A 21,781-nucleotide genomic window follows, 5' to 3' on the forward strand; every position below is an offset into this window, starting at 1 on the left:
TACACCACAAAAGCATGAAACTCCCCACTTTACTTCTCCATAAGCCTCAAAGACTTTCAAAAGTATTCAGTACTGCTTTTCCACTAGTTGGGAAAAGCTGTGGGATGACCCCAATTTCTCTGAAATGCAGCAGAGGAGGTAACACCACTGTGTCTGCTCTTGAGTCCTGAGCTCATTTCCTATCCACAGGAAGAACCAGAAGCAGAAGCAGACCAGAGGAGAGAAGCACAAATACACTAGACATGAACTAGCTACTAGTAAAGTGGAAAACAAAACAAAACCACCCCAACCACCCCACTGACCAGTGCCTGGGCCTAAGACAGCATGCAGTAGGTGAAGATATTCAAATTAAAATACATTACCATTCCAAGCCAAAACCCTGATCCGCCAGCCAAGCCATACCTTCTTCCTCAGGACAACACTAAAGAGCAAGGGAAAGCAGCGAAAACAGCTGAAAGACCATGCTAGAATGGTGGTTCCCCCCACCACTACTACTGTTTAAACAAAGATACAGTTAACCCAACTGCCAACAAATTAGGGCCAAGAGTTTTAGTCAAGTAACCCTAAACAAAGAACAGACTGACTCAAACCAGATATTTATCATGATTTAAAACCCGAGGGGGGATTTTAATCTTGTTTTGCATTACTATTGTTTTTCTCCTATTACAAGAGGATTTTTTTTAATTTCTCACCCTCTACAATGACTTTTAAGAGTCTACATAGAGTTGGTATAATTGAAATTTTGAAAAATGCTGTTTTACAGGATTGGAGAAGTGTCATTATTTCCAATTTTAATAGCTGTCCTTCTGAAAACATTTACACAAAATATCACATAACAGAACTAAGACTGCTGCTTCTCTTTACTATTTCTTATTGCACAGAGACAGTGAGAGCAGGGGTGAGAGGAACCAGCTGACAGAAAAAAGGAACAATTCCTTGCAAATTGCCCTAAAAAGAAAAAAAACACAAAAACCAAACACAAAATCCAAAACACAACCACACAGCATACCTGCTGTGTCCTTATTCACTTACTTTCAGACAGAGTTTATTGCTTTGGACTAAGCTGAATAATCCCATAAAAAGATGATAAAGAAAAAAGAAAAAAAACCCGAAACAAATCAAAACCCAATCTGTTGAGTAAGGACATGCCATTTTTTGCAGAAAGTAAGAACTTAAAAGTTTCCTATTGCTGCTAGAAGCAACTTTAAAGAGGGCTATTAGGAAGCTAACCTCCAAGGACAGTCAGACCACGAATTCCTGCTCTGAGTAAGATGCTAAGATCTGCTTTGGCTCACTAGCATCATGGGCCCTCACTCCCTGGCACCAAGCCTCCCCACGTGCTCCAGCAACTGGCACTATCCAGTAAGAACCTCCCTCACTCTTCAAAGTTGTCTTACAACCCTAAACGTGTACAGAGTTCCTCAGAACCTATCCCACAATTTCTTAACCGGCTGTTAATATCCCTGGGCCTAGTATCTATTTTCTTTTGTCATCTTTAAGTAGTTATGTATGGGAGCAATGCTTTCAACCATGTACTATTATGTTTGAGAGGACACGAATGAACTGAACCCAGCTCTGTCACAAGCTCTATAATTATAGCCCCTCTATAAACCTTTGGGCTGGGGGGAATACAGATCACAGCCCTTTTCAGCAAAGAGAAAGCCAGACCTCCAACACTTGTGGATAGCCAGGCCTTACAAGTCACTTTAGGTACCAGTGTTGAGAAGCAACATAACAAGACTACAAATTCCTAAACAACCAGCAATCCTGGGCCTTATACCAAAGCCTTGGTCACATGGACTTCCCAGCAACTGAGACATGAACTGCTGACTAATGAGGGTGCATCTCAACACATACCCTTCCAACGCAGGACTGCTTCCCTTCTGCTTCCATAGAAGTCAACGGCTACAACAAAGGAGCGAAATCTCACAGCTCTTCTCAAAATGCTACAATGTAGTTTAAAAACTGGCACAATTATTCTGTCAAGTCATTTTTCTGCTGACGAAGTTTGTGTGTAAACATCAAGAATGAAATAGGAAAATAAGAATTTGTTGTTTAAAGGTTGCTCTGTATACCCAGTATATTACCATATACATGCATCTGTGTTCTTGGGAACCTAGAAATGTTTATCTTAACAACCGGCTGTGGAATTTTAGGAAACTGAGCCAATTATGCATGGCTTAGTGCCATTAAAGTCAAAGTCACACTAGCAAAGATTTTGGAACAGAGTTTTTAGAAAAATTCCAGGGGCATTATTAGCATGAACTACAGAAGAGCACAAGCCAAGGGGTAAAAATGCAAATTAAATGTAATACATGCTATGTTTTTGCTTCATTTGCAGACTAAACTATCTTACTTAATGACACAATGAAGTTGAAATCCAGCATTGTGGCTTTCCCTGAAGGACCACAAAACTAAAAATCCGAGGTCACCCAATACAGACGGATCAAATGGTTCCAAACAATTTGGAAATTGATTTTGGAAAATAATCACAATAACCTTAAACATGGTGCTTCTTGAAGATGTCCTCGAATAAATTCCTGTATGCATGTACGTATTCTCCAAAATGCACAACAGATAGTACTGGACATCAAACTTCACTTACTCACCAGAGTCATGGCACAGGCAACAAGAAAGCACTTGACCAAACTGCCCCCTGCCAGCTCCTGCTCTATTGTAAATCTCTGTTCATGGAGACCTAAAACTACTGTAAGGGAACTAGGCAAGCCAACCTGCTCACCAATCAGTCAATTCAGTTTCCCACTTATCGGCATGCCTTAGGACTTATTCATATATTAGCACCCAGTCAGAAAGCATTCTGAGTATACCAACAGCCTCAGGCAAGCAACCAAGCCAGCTTTCAGTAAGGGAAAACAGTTCTTTGACAAACCTTATTCCTCTACGTCAAGGATTTTTTCCTGTGTGTACTCTACAACTTAATTGGTAGACTGAAATTTCTCTGAAAACTGTCTCTGAAAGTGAAATTTTTCACTACAGTATCAAAAGCAACCCTTGCTCAGGCAATAAGAGGAACTGGACAAATTTGGCAAAATATTACAGACGCATGGTAAAGGTAAAAGTACACAGAACAACATGTAAGTTTAGAAGGTTGGAAAACACAGCATTTGAAGCACTTCTTCATTCAACTGAAAAAAAAAAAAAATTATCACTAATGTTCCCCACCCCCAGTTTAAAAGAAAGCATCTCTCAATAAAAGTATAGAGATTTCTTCCTTCAAACTGTTTTTTCATGACCTAAATTTGGCAGAGCAAAGGTCCTATCACCCTCAGAACCACAATCAGGATTAATTTTTCTCAACTCATGCACATATTCTATCACAAGCAAAAGTTATCATTCCCAATACTCGGTTTCCTTAAAATAACAATAATATTTACTCAGATTTAAGACCAGAACATCTTCTGGACTTTCAGTACCCACAGTTACATTTGAAGAAGATGATAAACTTTGACGCCACAGGAAAGTATCACTAAAGTCAAAGTAATTGTCCGACTATTTTAAAGACTTTCACACTTTTTGCTTGTGCACGAAGAAGCAAGCTTCTGTCAAGAGAGTCGTGGAAGAGTCAGATTTCTAGGTCAACAAGCAAAATGGAGAGCAAGGCCTACAAGTTCAATCCTGAATATAAACACAGGATTTCCTGAAAGGAACAGACCTCTTTACCTACTCTGTAAATTCCCTGTGTAGATTGCTCATTCGAAATACAAACTCTTATCTGAGCTAAAACAGGTAAAAAGAAGCCAAGATTTGACAGCTGAAGCCAGTAACATTAAAAAGTGCTTTGAGACTGCACACCCTCAATTTCACTTCATTAATTTTAGGTTCTCTGTCCAATACATTCTAGCATCAGACCTCAAAGCTTTATCATATCTCTTTTACTGTCAAGAGAGAATATCAAACTCTCCTTGCTATTAAAGAAGGTCTGAGGAGCACTCCCTTGCAACTTAGTGTGGCAGACAGGGAAAAATGAACTTGCTTGGAAAGGGCTGCACATCACATCATTAAATTAGAGAGAATTTTTAGAAAAATACTTCCATATTCTACACAGGCACTGACTTCCCTGAAATGAAGTCAACCTATTTAACTCCTTCTACGGTTCATGTCGAAAAGCTTTTGATTTAAATTTAAGCACAAGAAAGGTGACATATTACAGTGTATCTGCCTGAGGGTTTGGGGTCCAACGGAATTTTCAGCAAGAAATGCTGAAGTAACATTAAACAGCATGCCCAATGCAGCAGAGATCTCCAGGCCATCACTTGCCCCATACAAATAACAGTTTTGGCTTTAACAAATTCTTGGTCATCCTTTTGGTCAGAAGAACATAGCAGGCCAAACAGTTTATGCAATAGTTCAAGCAAAAGACAAGACTGTATCCCAAAGAGAAAATTGCAGTATTTCCCCCACCAGGATGGGGGGAATTTAATTCCCACCAGGGAATTAAACATTGTAGTTATTCCTACTGCAGGGTAGAGACATGGGTACACTAGACCACCCTTAATTCCCTTGCTGTTCGCGATCCAGACTCGGTTTTCAGAAACTTACTGTTTATTCATCTGTACCAACTGCAGGGTTCAGCAAAGACACGACCCCCAACTTCTAATAAGAACCATTTTCTGTTCTCCTCAGTAAAATATTTTGCCATCACTTTGAAATCATCGCTTTATAATATTCCACTCTTCTTCTGTGCGCTCTTATGTCTCTGTAAGGTCCCATGGCCCACAGCAGCGAAGTTCAGCTTTCACACACATGTCCCTCACCATGGAAACAGAAAAGGAAGAAAAAACACTGCGCACATACCTCATTTATATTATTAAATAAAAATTCATCATCAAAATACCCTACTGATATTCATTATTAGCCTGGAATCTCCATGGCCAAAATGGGAAGCACAGTAAGTTTCCCGTGACTCAGGCCTAGCAATAAATTCCCTTGTAAACTTCCATCATCATCAACACCAGCAACTGACATGTCAAGGCCAAAATAAGCTACTGTCCTACAGTTAAAAAAGGCAGCCAGCTTTTAAGCAGCAGCAAGTCTAGAACAGCCCCTCTGGGGTGAATGTCTTCATAGTGACAAGCTGCACCAGAACCTTCCTAGAGCTCTCTTTCTTTTAACAGATCCACAGGTTTGCATTGTAGATCTGCAGTTCCACCACTCATGCCCTTCCTCCAAAGCTGCTGTTCAGTCCAGACTCCACAGCCACCTAAATCCACACCAGCTGCCTGCACAGCCTCTGCCCGCAGCCCAGATGATCTCTATGCAATTTGGGTAAGGCATGCTGCCATTTTCTCAGTGGGATGAACCAGTGCTGAAATGCTCTCTTCCTCAGTCTCACTCTACCTACACCGACTGCAGTAGAAACTCAAAGGTTTATTAATAAGCAGGAGGAAAAGGTTGGCAACTTGGCTTGGATCCATGACTTTCTAGGCTAAGATCAGTTGCACAGTATGCCAGGAGGGCCAGATAAGAGACCAGTTTTCCCAGAACATACCATGAAACTGCATGAAAACAACACAGCATACACCTATATGGTCTCCCACAGAATCCTACTGCCAAATGAGTGGTCACACAGCCACGTTGATATGGAACAGAAGGGTGTTCTGCAACTCCCACTGATTTCAGATAATCCATGCTAAACCTACAGTGAGGTAGGAAGAAAGCAACGTAAAACAAGTTCAGCAGCAGACAACAGATTACTTAACAACTGGCACTATGTTTTGGGGGGATTTTTGCAAGTTTTTGCCTTCTAACTTTTGCATAACAGTGTAATTTCATAGGTTTCCATTCTTCCTCAATCTTTACATTGTGTTCAGACCTCTATATAGAGATACCAATTTACAGTGCAATTAAGAAACCATACAAAACCCAAGCATATAGTTAGCACAAAGAAGAATATTTTCTTGCTACTAGAGTGCATATATTATTTACTGGCATGGTGTTTAGCGCAGCAGCAGGTTTCCAAGTTCAGACAGATTTTTTTCCTCTTTCCCCTTGCACAAGTTTATTCTTACGAGGCAAGAAGTTTGTTTTTGCAGTCGTGCATCACAAATATGTCACTGAAGATATATATGAATGTGTCCTTCTCAGTTCTTGGAATTTTTTAATTATTTTTTTACAATTCTGGTTAAAGTAATGTAGATGCACATTAGTGCACAGTGGTAGAGTATATTCCTACAGGTGAAGACAGGAAGACAATTTGAGCATGCTCCATCCTTGCTCCAAACATACCTGCGGACGTTACAGCTGCACAGTGTTGCCTGATCATTCACAGTGCAAAGTAAAAGGCAGCTAGGGAGGACACTGCCCACACCATTCTTATGTTCCCCAGGACAGCCACCAGGCTCAGCAACAGAGATATGTATGCCATCCGTTCTAAAACCAAACATTTAATGGTTAGCTACCATAGTACAGTTTGTGTTCATTGTCAGCTCCCCTTGCTGCAAGACAAGGAGTGCCACCATAGCCACCAGGTTTTAACCATTACGGTCTGTGTTCTTCAAATGAATTACAACAGCTGCAAAAATAAAACTGAACTTCAGCTTAGCAAGTTTGCAAATTACCCAGAACACATCACATGTTCTACATGACACATATGACAGTTGGCAGAAAATACCTGACATGACAAAGCTGAAGTGCCATATGCAGAATTTTCCTATAAATATCCTACATAGGCCAAGTTGCACCACCAGATTAAGACCAAAATCCACAAGACTGCACATGTAGCACAAGAGTCAGCCATATACAATAGTCTCAGCAGGACCAATGGCCACCAGTCAAAATGAAGAAAGATGACATTCAGCATGAACCTATTCTGACTGGCCAGAGCAAAGAAAGACAAACATTTCAAAAGTTATTTTCAACTGAGAGAAAAGAAAAAAAGAAAGTTTTTTCCGTATCAGGTAGATGACACTACCCCGGTATGAAGAGATAGTATGGTGGAACATGTAAAACCTAACAATAAATAGTAAAAAGAGAGATGGCTAATCTTTCACTTCAGCATGCCTACAAACCTTCGATTGCATGGAATGTTATTTTATGAAACACTGGAGCAACTGACACAGCCTACCTTACTTTGTCTTTGGTGTCCCCACAGCAATGAAATACACATCACTGAAATGTTTCTGCTATGTGGCAGCATTCCCAAGTATGCCATTTAGAGAAGTCTCAAACAGCTCTGAGTTCCATTTTAAATTCTCTACCTGAAGATTTTATTTGCAAAGATAAACATGATAGTGAAGAAACCCACATTCACTCAGCCAAGAACATGGAGACTGAAACACTGGGAATGATCTTTGACTTTAGCACTAAAACAAAACACACATTAAAAATAAGAAAAAGTTGGAAGGGAGGAAGGGGAAAATCGTAGCAATGTATTTAGCGGAGTCTCACTAGCTATTCTGCCACCAGGAAAAAACAGCAGCTTTCCTGCCCCGAGTTCATAATGCAGCACATAAACATGTAAACTGGTGGGCTCTCTTGTGCTTTGTGCTATTTTTCTACTTCAGCTGTCTTTTTGTGCCATAGTTCTGTGAATAAAATAGATCAAATTGAAACCTCATAAGAGGTTTTTTTAAATATCAAATTTTAAATATTAAAAAGCTGCCTGTAGCTGAGTATCATGGTCAAATTAAACATTCCACAATTTATAACAATTTCCTTTTTCAGTGGCATTGTTGTCTGCATCACCCTTCCCTGGTTACTGTGCAATCAGGAAAAAAGTCTTGCATATAAGCAAATGCAGTGTACAAATTAATAAACTCCCACTTCATCCAAACTGTCTCAGGTCAGAGCCTTTCTACCAACGTACAGTGAAGAGCACTTCTCAGATTCACTCTAGTTAAAAGGTGTAAGTTTTTTTGAGATCCAGGCAGCCTTTGAACATCATCACAGTGAAAAAGGAAGTTTTCCCCCCCCATGCAATTCTACTGACTTTCCCTCAATAACACAGAAATTATTCCTAGCCAAATGCAAGCTAACAAACCTGAGAAATGTGCCTTTTCTTTGCAAGTTACCAGGAAATAACAACATAGTCAAAATCAGACAAAACAGTTGTGAATGAAAGGTACCTTTTTTCCCCCCTTCCCATTCCAAACAATTGGCAGCTCCCTTTTACAGCTCTCCACCAGGACTCTGTCCCTCAGTGACTCCAAGAGTCTAACCACACTGCTAAAAATAGCTTTTCAACTACAAGACATGGACATTATCAGCGGAAAACATTTCTGCAGACCTAGTGACAGCCCCACAGCTCAGTCTCATGACATGAGAGACTAAAGAGGCAGACTAAATGGTTTGTTGAGTTAGGAAAGCCTTTACTGCATGCCCATCCATGCCCATCACAGACAGAATGTTTTTTTTTTTTCCCCAGGTGATAGATACTTCACAGGCAATCTCAAAAAATTGTATTGAAAATGTCTTTTTTTGCATTATAAGCAACACTGACTGTAAAATCTGAATATGCTAGAAACACACTGATAATCTGAAGTACACTTAAATATATATTAGCTCACAATTCAGCAGTCTCGCATGATTGTTTCTCTGGAGGTCCTTATAAGAAACATGTGATAACGTACGTGACATTTTGTAGGCAAGTGCAATGCTCTCAACACTCAAAGTTATTTTTCTCACTATAAAACAGTAATAAAACAGAGGGATTAAAAGGCTTGCCCAAATCACTTTTGTATGGATACCTGTATTGTGGGTTCTGTTGCTTCATTGCATGCTATGATCACTACAGGAAAAACGCACATGAGATCCTCCATTACTCAAAGTTTGGATCTACAGAATTAAAGGCCAGTTAGAGTCTCAAAAATGTATGCAAGGCATGTTTCCATCAAACCTTGAGAAGGGACAATAATTTTAACAGCGCTTCATGAAATGGAAGAGTGCTTTAACACCAAAAATACCCAGTTGCTTGTTCCTTTCTATCTCTAGAACTGAGTCCTCTAGTGGAACACGGGACTGGTCTGATGTCCAAAAAAGTTGTACGTAAAAACATTTCGTTTGCATTTTGGGAGGCAGCTGTAACAAAACCTACTTCTAATACAAATGAATCACAGAGATTGAGGCTGTCCTTCACATAGATGTTCCCTCAAAAACTTGAGATGGCCATTTCTTGTCAGTAGCAAAGCAATGCAATATTGTTCAACAAAGACAAAATATAAATATTTCCCTCTTTCCCCCTTCAAAAAGTTATTTTATGCTAACCAATAGATTCTAATTACTTTTAAATTATGGTAAATGCAAATGTAACAGAGACATGACAAGAAGTAGGTCATCTTCAGACGCATAAAATGGCATTCTGCACTGTATAACTATGCTTAAGTACCATCCAAAATTTTCAAGATGTCTTAAAAAAAATCATCTTGACTCACAGCATCTGTATTTGAGATTTTTTTAACTAAAAAGGAACTTACCATCTCTCAGAAAGACACAGAAAAAGTTAGCAAGACTTTGAAACTTCATACACAAAACTGTCCTCCCTGTATAGACCACAAACTTCTGCAACTTCCACCACTCACTGCTACCAGAGGACAGTACTGTGAATTACTCAAAATGGATGGAACAACAGAGTTCTCATGTCACTACAGCAAAAACGGCAACCCACCATAAAGAGCCTTGGTTTCACTCTTATTCCCAACCTTATTCTATATGGTTCATAGAAGTTAGCTTTGTTCACAGAGAATTTAAGTAGTGAAACATTCACCATAAACTTAAAAAGTTTTTAAACTTGAAGTTGTCCTATTTATTCCGTCTCTGTTTTTGTAAGGATGTTGAGGTATTTTAATTCTTCACACAGAAGACAACGGTAGCTTTCATAATGATACCTCCTAAACTGAATCTCCGGTTATGAAGTTATAGATCCGTAAGTACAGTTACATGTCATAAACTGTGATTGCATTAAGCGCTGTAATTTTAAGAAGTCTGGGACTGATATCAGCAACACCTACTCCAGACTTTGAACACATGCTTCAGAAGCATTTTTTCTTGTACAGTTAAAATCCCCAGCTGCTTCCAGACCAACAGTATGATTTTACCCCACATAAACTCCTGTGCAGAGTTGAAGTGATACTTGAAAGCATCAGGTTTTTTTAAAGTAAGGATTTAGAATGTGGGTGGGGTTTTTTCCTAAGCTTAATGGAGATTTTAGCAAAGTAAAACTTTCCATAGCTACTGTAAACATACAGGGAATCCATTTGTCCATTTGTTTTTCCCATGACACTTTCATCAGAGGGCAAGTCACATCAGTTACACTATGACCTTCCTACTGATGTTATGTTAATGACCACGACAGAAACAAGAAGTTTTCTGAACCGAGTTAAAAATTACTGTGCTGTTGATGTAATAGCTATAATTTGAAGTTATAGTATTGGGAAACATACAAGTAAACCAGTGCTTAGGCATAACTTAAAAAAAAGAAAAAGGAAAAAAATAATAGAAATGCCAGTGAAGTTGCATCTTTCTTTAAGAGGCAGAGAAGAACGAAGAATTTGTCTGATCTAGACTCTGCCATGTCAAGATAAACACTTAAACTCATTTGGGTTTTTTTGTTTTGTTTTACATTGGAAGAAGGGCACTGAGAGGGTGATGCATATGAATTCACTTACCTGCTTTCCTCTCAACTTTGAGAGACAAGCATTTTCCCTACCACATTCATTGTGTCTCTCACCACTTCAAGAACTTCACTGATGGGAAGGAAAGGAAAAGCCAGGTTCAAAAGTCACCAACACTACTCAGCAAGCAGAAGGATATCCTGACCAGAGCCACTACTTGTTTCACCTTCCCAGTCAAAGTTACCAGGAGCAGTACGAAACAAGTTTACTGAAGATTCCACTGAAAACTGGCTAAACCAGAACAAGCGCCAGTACTGGAAGGCTGATTTTCCTTCACTTTCCCTGGTACAGTTAGGTGTAGTTGTGCAGTAACAGTTGCCAATGTACTGCATTTCCTGAGAATAAAAGAGCGGGGTTAAGGGAGAGAAGCAAACAAACAATCTGGCCAGGAACAAATAAAAACAAGCTCAAGGTCTCTTATATCAATACATGTCTAAATTAGAGTTTCCACATGATATCTGAGCTATCTATATTAAGCCTCTCTGGCCAGTCTTCCACTAAATTAAGCTCTTGAGTGGCTTAAAGTTCACATGATTTCTACAGCCTAACTAGGCAGCTATTCTTTCTGCATTTCCTGTACTTAAAGTTTCTTTGTCAGCTACATTTTTCAACTTCAGTTCCAGCTCTCTGATGGAACCTTGCATGTGAGAAGTCAAAGGACATTAGGAAGCACATTTCATATCTTTCAGAGAAAAAGGATTCCAGAATGAGGTGGGATCAAAGGGAACAGTATCACAGTTGATGAGGAAATAATTTCAGTATTTAAAAACCTAACAACGTAGAAACCACAAGGTGAAATACACTCCTACCACTTCTAATCCTTAGGTTTTCCCAGTAATTCCTGTACAGCCCCACAATGACTAGTAATGATTTGAAGGCAAGCTGTACTGCTCTAAAAGGCCACATATCCACCTCAGTCTTTAATTTCGTATTTGAAACAAGTGTCTCAGAGTAATTCCAACTAAAATCTTAATAAGGAAGGCTAGTAAATGTATTATAAATTAGTCCCAATACTTTCAGTTCTGTTTAAAGATTTAACTAAGATTAAGTTATTCTGTTTTCTTGCTAGTCTGCAAAGACTGCAAGTTTTAGTACAGACCTACCCTTTACTTTTATCCAAGCAAATTTTTTTACCCTTCACACATTTAGAACCAGACTACTCACTGAACAAGACCTCCCGACTACAGGGCAGTTTCTAACAGCACCTTTCACATAAGTTTTCTCTGTCTCCAACTTTTCTTCTTAGTATCTGTGTTAATGCCCTGTTTTGGGACACAGTCCACCAGAAAGAAACAAAACTGATTTCCACTGCAGTCCATGCCATAGCAGTACATACATTAAACAGCAACACCTGGGATACACAAGGGGGGGAGGGGATGAGGTTTGAGAAGAAATAAAAGTCTGTTGAAAAATATTTCTGATTTTAACATGTTCCATAAAAAGACTTTCTCCACAAGAACTGAAAGTTGCTCAACACCTGTGCAAGGCAGGTGTTCCTCCGTATTTTAGATATAAATAAAAAAAGTGGGGATAAATTCTGAGCCACTCTGTGATGAATGTAAGTGCCTCACTGGAAGTAGACTTAATGGAAAGAAACAAGAAGTGTGGGTAAGTTAAGTGAACAGGAAGAATACAAACTCTTTGTATTCACTGTACCTTTATGTTCTTTATCAGGGGGTGAAACAGGAGTTTACAAGAGGAAAAAGTGAGCCATACGAAAATGAACAAGAAAAATCCATCAGATGTATTTCACTCAAGAACACTTTAGATTTTTTAGTCTAATCTCAAGGGCTCCTACTAGAATTTAAGTGCCCTTCAGTTGCTATGTAATCCTACCTGAACTAGCGGGGACAGAGAAGGAGGAAAGTAAAAAGAGCTAACAAGAAGAGTATTCTTTCTGCCTGATATGAACTCCATCTCTGCCCAGCTACAATTACGCTCCCATAACTTGCAAAGTCATGTTACAGATGCTAACAACTCTACAAAAATGTCTCATTTCCTTCCCTTTGCTTTCCTACAATAGTCTAAAAACAGCTGTAGCACTGAGATTTTTGTGTTAAGGATTTTAGGTATTGCAGGTAGTGCCAGTCCAAAGCATTTTTATGAAGTTTTAAAATGTAAAATTCTTTTTGATTAAGAAACGTCAGCTTCCTTCAAGTCAGTCAATCACAGAGCAAGGAACAACTATTATGGGCATTGTTCCAAAGCTAAAAAGCTCCCAACCATGGAAAGGCCCTTTAAACTATTTTGGCTCAAAGATGAAATGGGTTTTGTAACAAAGAGCATGTGAAAAATAAAGTTAAACTTGATTTCTTGTTTTAACTTGATTAGAAGTAGTTGCCTTTTTTTTTTTTTTTTTTTTTTTTTTTTTTTTTTACAAATTCACTAAATGTACTCATTCTTTTAACAGAGTTCAGACACAGCCAAGTTGTGGAGTAGTAAAAAGAATTAGTAAATTATAAAGAGTTGTTCCTCATTTGATTATAGCAGTGAAGATTATTACATTAAAATTAATTGGTAAGCAAACAAATTCACAGTAACAAAGTGGGGGGGCAGGGAGGGGGAATCTAAATAGCTTTCCCACCTTCCAGCCACCAGAACACAAACACATAACTCTCCAACAGCAATCTAATATTTCAGAGCCATCAAGGTTTAAAAAATTATTCTTAAAAAAAATTTCTATGAAGAAAACGGTTCATACCATCCAAAATTCATGCATTAATTTTTAACCATTTTGCTTGTTTCTGTTTTAAAGTTCTGGTTTCAAATTTAAATACAGATAAGAAAAGCAAACTCAAACCATATCCAGACAATGAGCTTAATAAAATGACGACATCCCCAGCTCAAGTTTCCTTTGAAACACAAGATAACACTCATGTCTAAGCTCCTTACATTGTAGGAATTTCCATTTTAACAACAGAATGAAGTCCAGGATACCAGTTAGACAGGCATTACTAATAGCATACTTCAGTAAATAGGCTTAAAGTTATTTATCAGCATATTAAGATTAATACACATAACACATAAATACTAACACATTTCCTGCCTCTGATGCTCCAGGATCGCCAATAGAAATCAGTGACAAATGAACTGTCCTATGAATATAGGACAATATGCGTATCCCAAATAACTGCAGTTTCTTTGCAGTTGAAAGCCTGCAAAACTGTGCAAATAATTCAGCTTGCACCGATTTCCCTGCTCCCACAACACTTGTTTAATACTAGTATCACAACTTAAGATACCTGATGCCCAAAGCAGTTTCATCTGTAACCTTAAAAATATTAGCTCTCTCAGATTCCTTCTGGTTTATTCTCAGAAAAAACCCGTATGGTGGCAGCATTTTAAATAGCATGGCAGTTTACTAGGACTAACTTTAGACCTTGAGGTAGTGAGGGAGAAAGCAGCCACTGTAAACAAGGATCCTTGACCCATTCAAGCACAGTATGCTGTCGATGCCCTACTTTTGCACATCAAAGCATAAGTCTTGCCCCCTGCCCCACCAGAACAAAATCCGCATCTGACAACACAACAGCAGCTCAGCTCAGCATTATTTGAGAAAGAGGCCAGGCAGCGTTATGCAGCGCAATAGTTGAAAAACAGCATTCAACTAAACTGCAGAGTAAGGGAATCCAAAAAGTACCAAAGCAGCATTTGCCATGTTCCCTTCCTTTGTCTGCGTTAATTTAAAACATGGCTAGCAATGCCTCTGCACACACACTACATACATACTAATTCAAAGCTAAGCTCTAAGAGAGACAAACAGTATCAGGGGATTACAGCTCCATAGCAGCCATTGCTGTACCTGGTTTTCAACTCGTTTTGCTCTTGATAATCTGCACAGCATTCTTCCTTTCTTGAGCCTCCTTTTCCCCTCCAGAATTTCACCATTTGGCTAGCAGGCTCACTTTAAGTGTCGCTTCTATTTGCGTTTCCCCCACATGAACAGTTCTTCATGCTGTAAGGTCATTTGAATGCAATTGTAACTTTGGCTCACGCACAAGTTTCCTCGCCCTCCCCTGGCAGAGCAGTTACACAAACTACCAAACTCAGTCAAAGAGAAAGGGTTAGACTACTCCTCTCTTCAGTCTGCTGCATTAAAACCTTGATCTTTCGAGTGCTTTTTACAATATCTACATTCTTAACCATGTCCAAAATTTTTAGTTTGAGCACAGAGCCGTATAGACAATTGTACGCAAACATCCTCTGGACAGAATAGATGTTAGCAAATCTTTTCCTCTTAAACACCACATACAAAACATAAACAGGGAAGTGTGTACCATCATGAAAACACTACAAAATGTTTCCAGAGTCTTCACAAAAGTAGTAAGGTTTATCTACAGAACAAAATAAAGCAGTACTTTCAAACTGCATACATTTCAAAAGACTTTCTGCCGCAAGTCTTGAAACACTGATGAGAAAACGGAGCTATGAGCTCATCTGGCAATCACACAAGTACTCCCACAAATTAAACCCCATTTTGCTGAAATTATCCTCCAAAGGAAAGTCAGTCACGAACTCTGCCCTCCTCAAAATGGCATTTTTATATAGTGCATGAGCTGTCACCTCAGCAAACTTTGAGTTTTAAGAATTTGGAAGTAATTTATCATTCCTCAAGAAAACTACGGAGCAATTTCCTTTCTTAGTTTCTCCTCCAAGACAGATCACAACAGCTCTTCTCAGACAGTCTCCTGCCCTCTCACATTCAGGACAAGTTTGCAATTGCAGCCACCTCTTCTCCCAGCAGCAATTCTCTTCATGGACTGATTCAACTCTCAGTGTCTAAACAAAGAATGAGCAAACATTGTCTTCCAAGGGTAAGCTCGCACCAATGACAAACTTTTGAATCTTTGTAGATAAAAAATGCAACTCCCTCCCTGCAAAACCTCTCCAAAAACAGATGGTCCTTCAGACAAAATAAAGGATAATGCAATTTTAAACATCTCCCATCTGATCTTGCTTATTAGAAGCTACCTTCCCACTCCCGTCTAACTATCTAGATTTTTACAAAGTTCAATTGTAATTATTCAAAAGGCTCACACCTACATCAATGGTTATTTACAGTGCTTCCTGTTGCATCAAGCTTTTGGATGCTGACAACACAACTCTGATTAAAAGAGGATTCCTCATTTTGGACTGACTTCTTACTATTTGAATCCTTTACACTCATGCATGTTTTCAGACTGATTTGCATTCAATCATCCCATTATTCTTCAGTTCAAGACTGAGCATAACTGTATGCCTGGATAATGTCCAGCCTTTAAGATACATAAACCATCATTTACTTTATCAGTGGAGCTGCAGATATTCCCAGTGCCTTTTCACACCACTGTTTTCCTGCTTCACAACAGTCCTGACTCATGCAGTTTTAACATACTGAAGTGCAAGAACTGTTATGAGTATCAGGCTGTGATTACAGAAGACTGAAATTCACCATATGGTGAACAGTGGATTTGATGAGGTGATTTACATTTGCAAATGTAATTCTATTCCCATGTGCACTTCTATACTTCATCTTAAGCTTGAACACAAAGACCTGCAACAGGAGAAATTAAATTTGAGCCTGACAGTGAAGTAACAAGATTTAAAGTAATAACAAATGAAAATATTTCACACAGAACTTTTCACTGAGAAAAATATTGTACCTGTCCTATTTCAAAGAAGACATCTTCCCACCCCCAAGTTAGTTATACCACATAGTTCCACTGTTGGGGAGATAATTTTTTTCCAGTACCACGGAACTTTAAAAGGCAGAGATAGAGAAAAATAATTTAAAAAAAAAAGTTTCCCTTTCTTCCTCAAGAATGAAAAAAAGAAAAAGAGAAGGAAAGAAATACAGCAGTAGGCCTTCAGCAATCAGTATCTACTCAAAACAATCCAGAACTAACATTTGCAGCAATATGCAAATACAGCACTTTAGCGGTCAGGGAATGGAATAAAATACTCTTCTAAAGGCTGAAATTTCAGAGAAAAAAATGTTTCTTTTCATCAACATGAAGAACTAAGAAGAAAGTTTGCGTGTTCATACCCTTTGCGTACACATTAGAATTTCCACAGATGTTTCCCGGAAATCACAGCAGATAAAGTATTTTGTGAAAATCTATTTTTTGTTTTCATTCATTTTTCAGTTACAAAATTTACTTTTTCTGAGAATTAAGAATTTTTCAACCAACATTTTTCTTTTAGATTTCCCAATGAGTCCATATAATTGCCATCTTCTATCTGTCTTGCCCAGGCATCTTCAGCAGCAGGATTTGCTGACACTATAATCAAGAATGATAATTACAGTAAGATTATTTATCCTTTGCCAGACTGTGTCACTGTTAAATAGTCAGTGAGATAAATTAGGATTTAACTCCACAGCTGACTGGCTACTGAACCCTGTATAGATCTGCTTGGGTTTATTATTTGGCAAAGTTTGTTCTGAAACACAAGTCATTGCTTTGTATGCAACTGTGGATGTGAACTACCAGATCAGTGTACCTCAGACCTTCAAGGCATTCTACTCCATTCCAATTTAAATAATTGATTTGTTGTTAAATAAAGGAATCATCAACTATTCATCTGACTTTCACAGGGGAAAAGTTGTTTCCTTCAAGACACTCTGTTGAGCAGTACCTGGGTAAACTGTTACTGAATGATCACCCTCCCCTTTTTTTTTTTAATTTACAAAAACAAAAGGCATGTATAAATCCCAAAGCACATTTTACTCAAGATACTTGCAGTACATACAGTGAGATTAAATTCTCACAGAAGTGCAATCAGCTCTGCTCCTGAAGGATGGGAAGACAAAAAGATAACAACGAAAGGGAGAACAGCAAATGACAGATTTGGACACCTAAGCGTTACCCCAGATTTTGCAAAATATAAACATAGGACTTTTATAAGCAACAAGCAAACAGTTGTTGGGTGCTATTTACACACAGATTTTTATGAAGAAGAGTCAGCTTGCTGATACTATAAGACCTCAAAAGCCTCAAGGCATTAACTAGATATCTCCTGCCTACCCATAAAACATTATGCCTCCACAATAGGAACAAACCAGTACTGCATGACCTACATCATCCATCTACTCACACTGCATATCCTCAAGACTGTCTGCTTCATGGTGATACTGCAGAGGTATGTGAAGTAACTGAAGTCTACAGACTGGCACATCTATTCTTTGATAGTCCATTTGCTAGGGGGAAAAAAAAAACCCAACCAAACAAAAAACCTGACGCTCATAATAAGCCTACATGTAAAGCACAGAATTTCTTGATTTCCTTTACCTGCAACATATTTCAGCTTGTTTCTGAACTATTTTATTTGATAAATTTGTAATATAACTTTCATTAGCATCTTAGCTTGGTGGTGAGGAAGGAAAAGGTCATTGTCTTTAAAAATAATCTAAAGAGAGGTTGGAAGAAGGGAGTAGCTTGTCTGTGCTATTAACTAGTGTTGTTTTACTAATGCAAGGTAACAAAAGTTTGTCCTTTGTAGTAACTGCTATTAGGCATGGTGGGTGTAAAGATCCAAACTGAAGTGATGGGCCAAGAAAGTTTACAGAGAAAACTGCGGATCATTTTTCCAGTGAAGAATATCCCCTACACCACCCTTTCACACCCACACAAGCAAATATGCGTTCAATCCAAAATCCTTCCCCTGCAGCTTCTCTGAAAACACTGTATGTAGGCAGGATAAATTATTATTCAGAACTAGAACATTTGGAATGTGTGTCAGCTTTTCAGATACCCAGGCACAGTCAGTAAACAGCAGGTTATTCTCTGAACAAATGGGCAGAGTAGTAGACTGTCTTAATATTAAAAGTATAGAGTAAGTTATGTGGCTACTATAGGAAAGCTATACGCCACAATACAAACAAAGTTTAGAATTAATTTAGAAAGATTTAAGATCTTGCAAAAATAGGATTGAGTGTTGTAACACAGGAACTGTTTCCACTTTCCTCCTCGTCTAATGCACATTTGTGGTCTAGTATTAAAAAAAAAGTTAAAAGCAATTCAACCTCAGAAATAAGAACAAAATAAAAGCAGTTTGTTCCCCAAATAGTCCTTTTCTGCCTTGGCAATCCTACAACACAAAAAACAAAAAACAAACCAACCAGCCCTCCAAACACACACACTGCAGAAAAACACCCAGGCCTTTTACCAATCTGCATAATATAGACAGAAAAAACCCTGAGGCCAGTAGAAAGCAACAGACTACAATACATCACTCCATACCGCAGTTGTGTATGGTATCCCTATGGCAGTACCCATCGCACTTCCATCAATAAGTTACGCAAAAAGGTCACGCAGCTGAATTCACTTGTCCCAGACACCAGCAGGGAAAGTTTTACTGAGGATTAAAACAAACCAAACAAAGAAACCCTGAAGTCTTCTCCCCACCTCTGTCCTTTTTCTCTACACGCACTGCACTCACTACACACGTCCCCACACTAGACAAGAAACTAGTAGCTGCAAGTGTGACTCCACATGATGCCCCAAGGAAACAAGAGGTTTCCAGTTTGAATCAACCACTGTGGCTCATTCTTCGTATTTAAAGATGGAAAAAACAAGTTCTTCCTTACTCTGGAGCGTGCAAGTTTTCTTCCTTTGAATTACATCAAACAATTCATGCTTAGGTTTTACAACATACACCAGCATGAACAAAGCAGTAAGTTTACATTTAAAAGGAACCTTATCATTCAGTATTAGTGTGAAAGGACAGATGTAGAAGACAAGCAATGATGCTTACTCAGTATATCTGAATGAAAACGGCTCTTAAGGAAAAGAGGAAAGAAGGAAACTTTAATGATTATTTATTAGAGAATTCAGCATACGTTTGATAGACTTACACAGGCACCCATGCCAAGGACCTGCAGGGACTGGCTGAGGAACAGTGATCAGAGCCAGGTACAGCCAGCCTGTGCTAACAGGCAGCAGCTGCAGAAGGCTACATCAGGCATTTGGTACATCTGCCTCTATCCACACGGGAGCCTGCTGCTCCAGATGGCAAACAGGTACTAAGGACTGTATGGCTTTTTTTCTGAAACCAGTTTAAAGACATACAGACAGCACAAACTGAATAGATTGTCAGCTCATTTTAAGTAAGAATTGGATTGGTGTCATTGTGATTATGCTAAAAGCCCCCAAAACAGTGTCAGGAGGTTGCCAGTAGAAAAGCAGACAGAGTACACGTGCTATCCCTCCCTCAGGCCCAAATGCCCTCTGCCTCCAAATCTGTTATTAAATACTGCTTGTAACTATTAAAACTAAAACATTTCAGAACAGACATCAGATTAAAAGCAAAGATAAGTATTCAATATTTATGCTGTCACCCGTAATTACATGAAAAATTAAGATAAATGTGCTTTTGGAGCAGATAACTTACATGAGCACTCAGTTGCTATATGTATTTTAACATCACTGAAGACAATTCCAACAAGCTCCTGTATGCCTCTGAGCAGCATAACCCTTTGTTCAGCTTGCATCTGTGAATCCAAAACACTAAACTGATCTATTCATTTTTCAAATGTCACCACCTAACCATCAGGACTGTGAGACTGAGTTTATGTAGCAGTCAAGTCAATGAAGGATCCAATTCTGCCCTCAGTTACACTCTAGTAATTCCAGTTAATATAGCTGTGCTACTTTGGATTTACACAACAGTAACAATACAACACAGTAAAATATAAAACTGAAAGCTACAAACTAAAAGACAATTTAAACTAATGTTTTGGCTAACTGCTTAAGTTTAAACTTTTTGGTTGGTTGGGACTCATAAACACAAAGCCCCCACCAAGAAAAGTAGCCCTATCAGTGAGACAAGCTAAGCTAAATTACTTATACTCCAACAATCCTATCTAACTACGCATACCCACAGAACATCTAGCCTCTCCATTTGACAGCCCAGTGTTGTATTCAGATATGGCACCATTTAATTATGAATTGAATTGCTAGAAGAGAATAGGACAGTTAACTTACTGCTGTTTAATGAGCACGCTCTTGTTAGTTGTGAATACATTCACTGTACTCATTAAATCAGGAGGCACTGGAGTTCTGAATACATCATTAAAAGGATCCAGGAATGCTGCTCCTTTGTTCAGCATGACTACATGCTCTGCTTGACAGTTGGAAAACGAGCAAGAGATGTAAGCCCCTTCCTGTTGGGCCAGCAGATCTAATTCTAAACTAGGAGGAGAGAGAGAGAGTGGGAGATCTGCTTCTTCAGAGCTTCACTCATTTAGAACACAAGTAAGTTTCTCTTTTTATTGCTGACTTGAAGCAGTAACATGCTCAGTACTGTAAGATATCAACAAAAAGAAGTGTCAAGCTTGGGGGAGGGATATTTTAAAAAAAAAAAATTCACAGCCCATCTTTAATACACCCAAGGAGCAGGAGTGTGCGTTAATCGATCAACCTGTCAATTAGCAAAATGAACCTTCATAAAACAAATACACATACATCCCTAACATGGCAGTTCCTGTACTATTTACAGTATATTGATTAAGGCTGAAGAGGGAGTGAAATTGGCTAGTAGGCTCCTGTACATTCTCACAGGAGAGATTTAGAACATATGTTCAGTGAGAGGATGAGATTTTCATCTGTCAAGGGTTGATCTATCTACCCACAAAGATACACAACCACATGAGAATCTGCATGTCTAAAGCATTCTAGAGTTACAGAGAAATTAAAACGTAACTGGCAACTGTTTAGCTTGAACCCACTGCATGGAAGTGTTTTCTGCCAAAAGAGGTATGTGAACCAGCATCACTGATGGCATCACTGGAGTTGCAGAGAATCCTGGAAGTTAAGATTTAACAAGCACAACTGCTTTCTCTAGCACACCCTTGGGAGGGGAAAATGCATTTCTGAAACATGTTTATAACAAATCCTCTTGTCCTCTCCTCCCACGTCATGCACAGAAAATTGGACAGGTTGCTAAAGTTCAGAACTGGGGAAGGGGGGGGGGGAGAGCTGCCCGGGGCTTAATACTCTCAGTGCAAGACTCAACCACTTTAATCCAAGCAATCATTTTCCAGTCAGAAAGTTGTTTATACTGTAAGAAGCTATATAAATACTGGATTCTAGTCAAACAAGGACTGCCACCTATCAAGGAAAGTATACTATCACAAGCACATTTACCACTGTCTCCACCCATCATGCAGACACGAC

The 21,781-nt window shown here is 38.8% G+C and overlaps 1 protein-coding gene across 9 annotated transcripts in view; it reads right to left on the reverse strand.

Annotated features, from left to right (window-relative positions):
- TRAK1 (trafficking kinesin protein 1) overlaps nucleotides 1–21,781 on the reverse strand; it is a 143,093-nt gene that overhangs the window by 101,191 nt on the left and 20,121 nt on the right. For 2 of the 9 annotated variants that reach the window (XM_076331003.1, XM_076331001.1), the window contains exon 1: nucleotides 14,431–14,595. The exons of 3 other annotated variants lie outside the window; for them this stretch is intronic. In XM_076331003.1, coding sequence (XP_076187118.1) covers nucleotides 14,431–14,516 — 86 coding nt within the window. In that variant the 5' untranslated portion in view covers nucleotides 14,517–14,595. Of the gene's footprint in view, nucleotides 1–6,246; nucleotides 6,402–13,870; nucleotides 13,937–14,430; nucleotides 14,596–21,781 lie in introns of those variants that run through there. 4 more of the 9 variants (XM_076331007.1, XM_076331002.1, XM_076331004.1 and 1 more) reach the window with 4 other exon arrangements.

Source organism: Aptenodytes patagonicus, chromosome 2 (assembly GCF_965638725.1).
Source record: "Aptenodytes patagonicus chromosome 2, bAptPat1.pri.cur, whole genome shotgun sequence".
Taxonomy (NCBI): domain Eukaryota; kingdom Metazoa; phylum Chordata; class Aves; order Sphenisciformes; family Spheniscidae; genus Aptenodytes; species Aptenodytes patagonicus.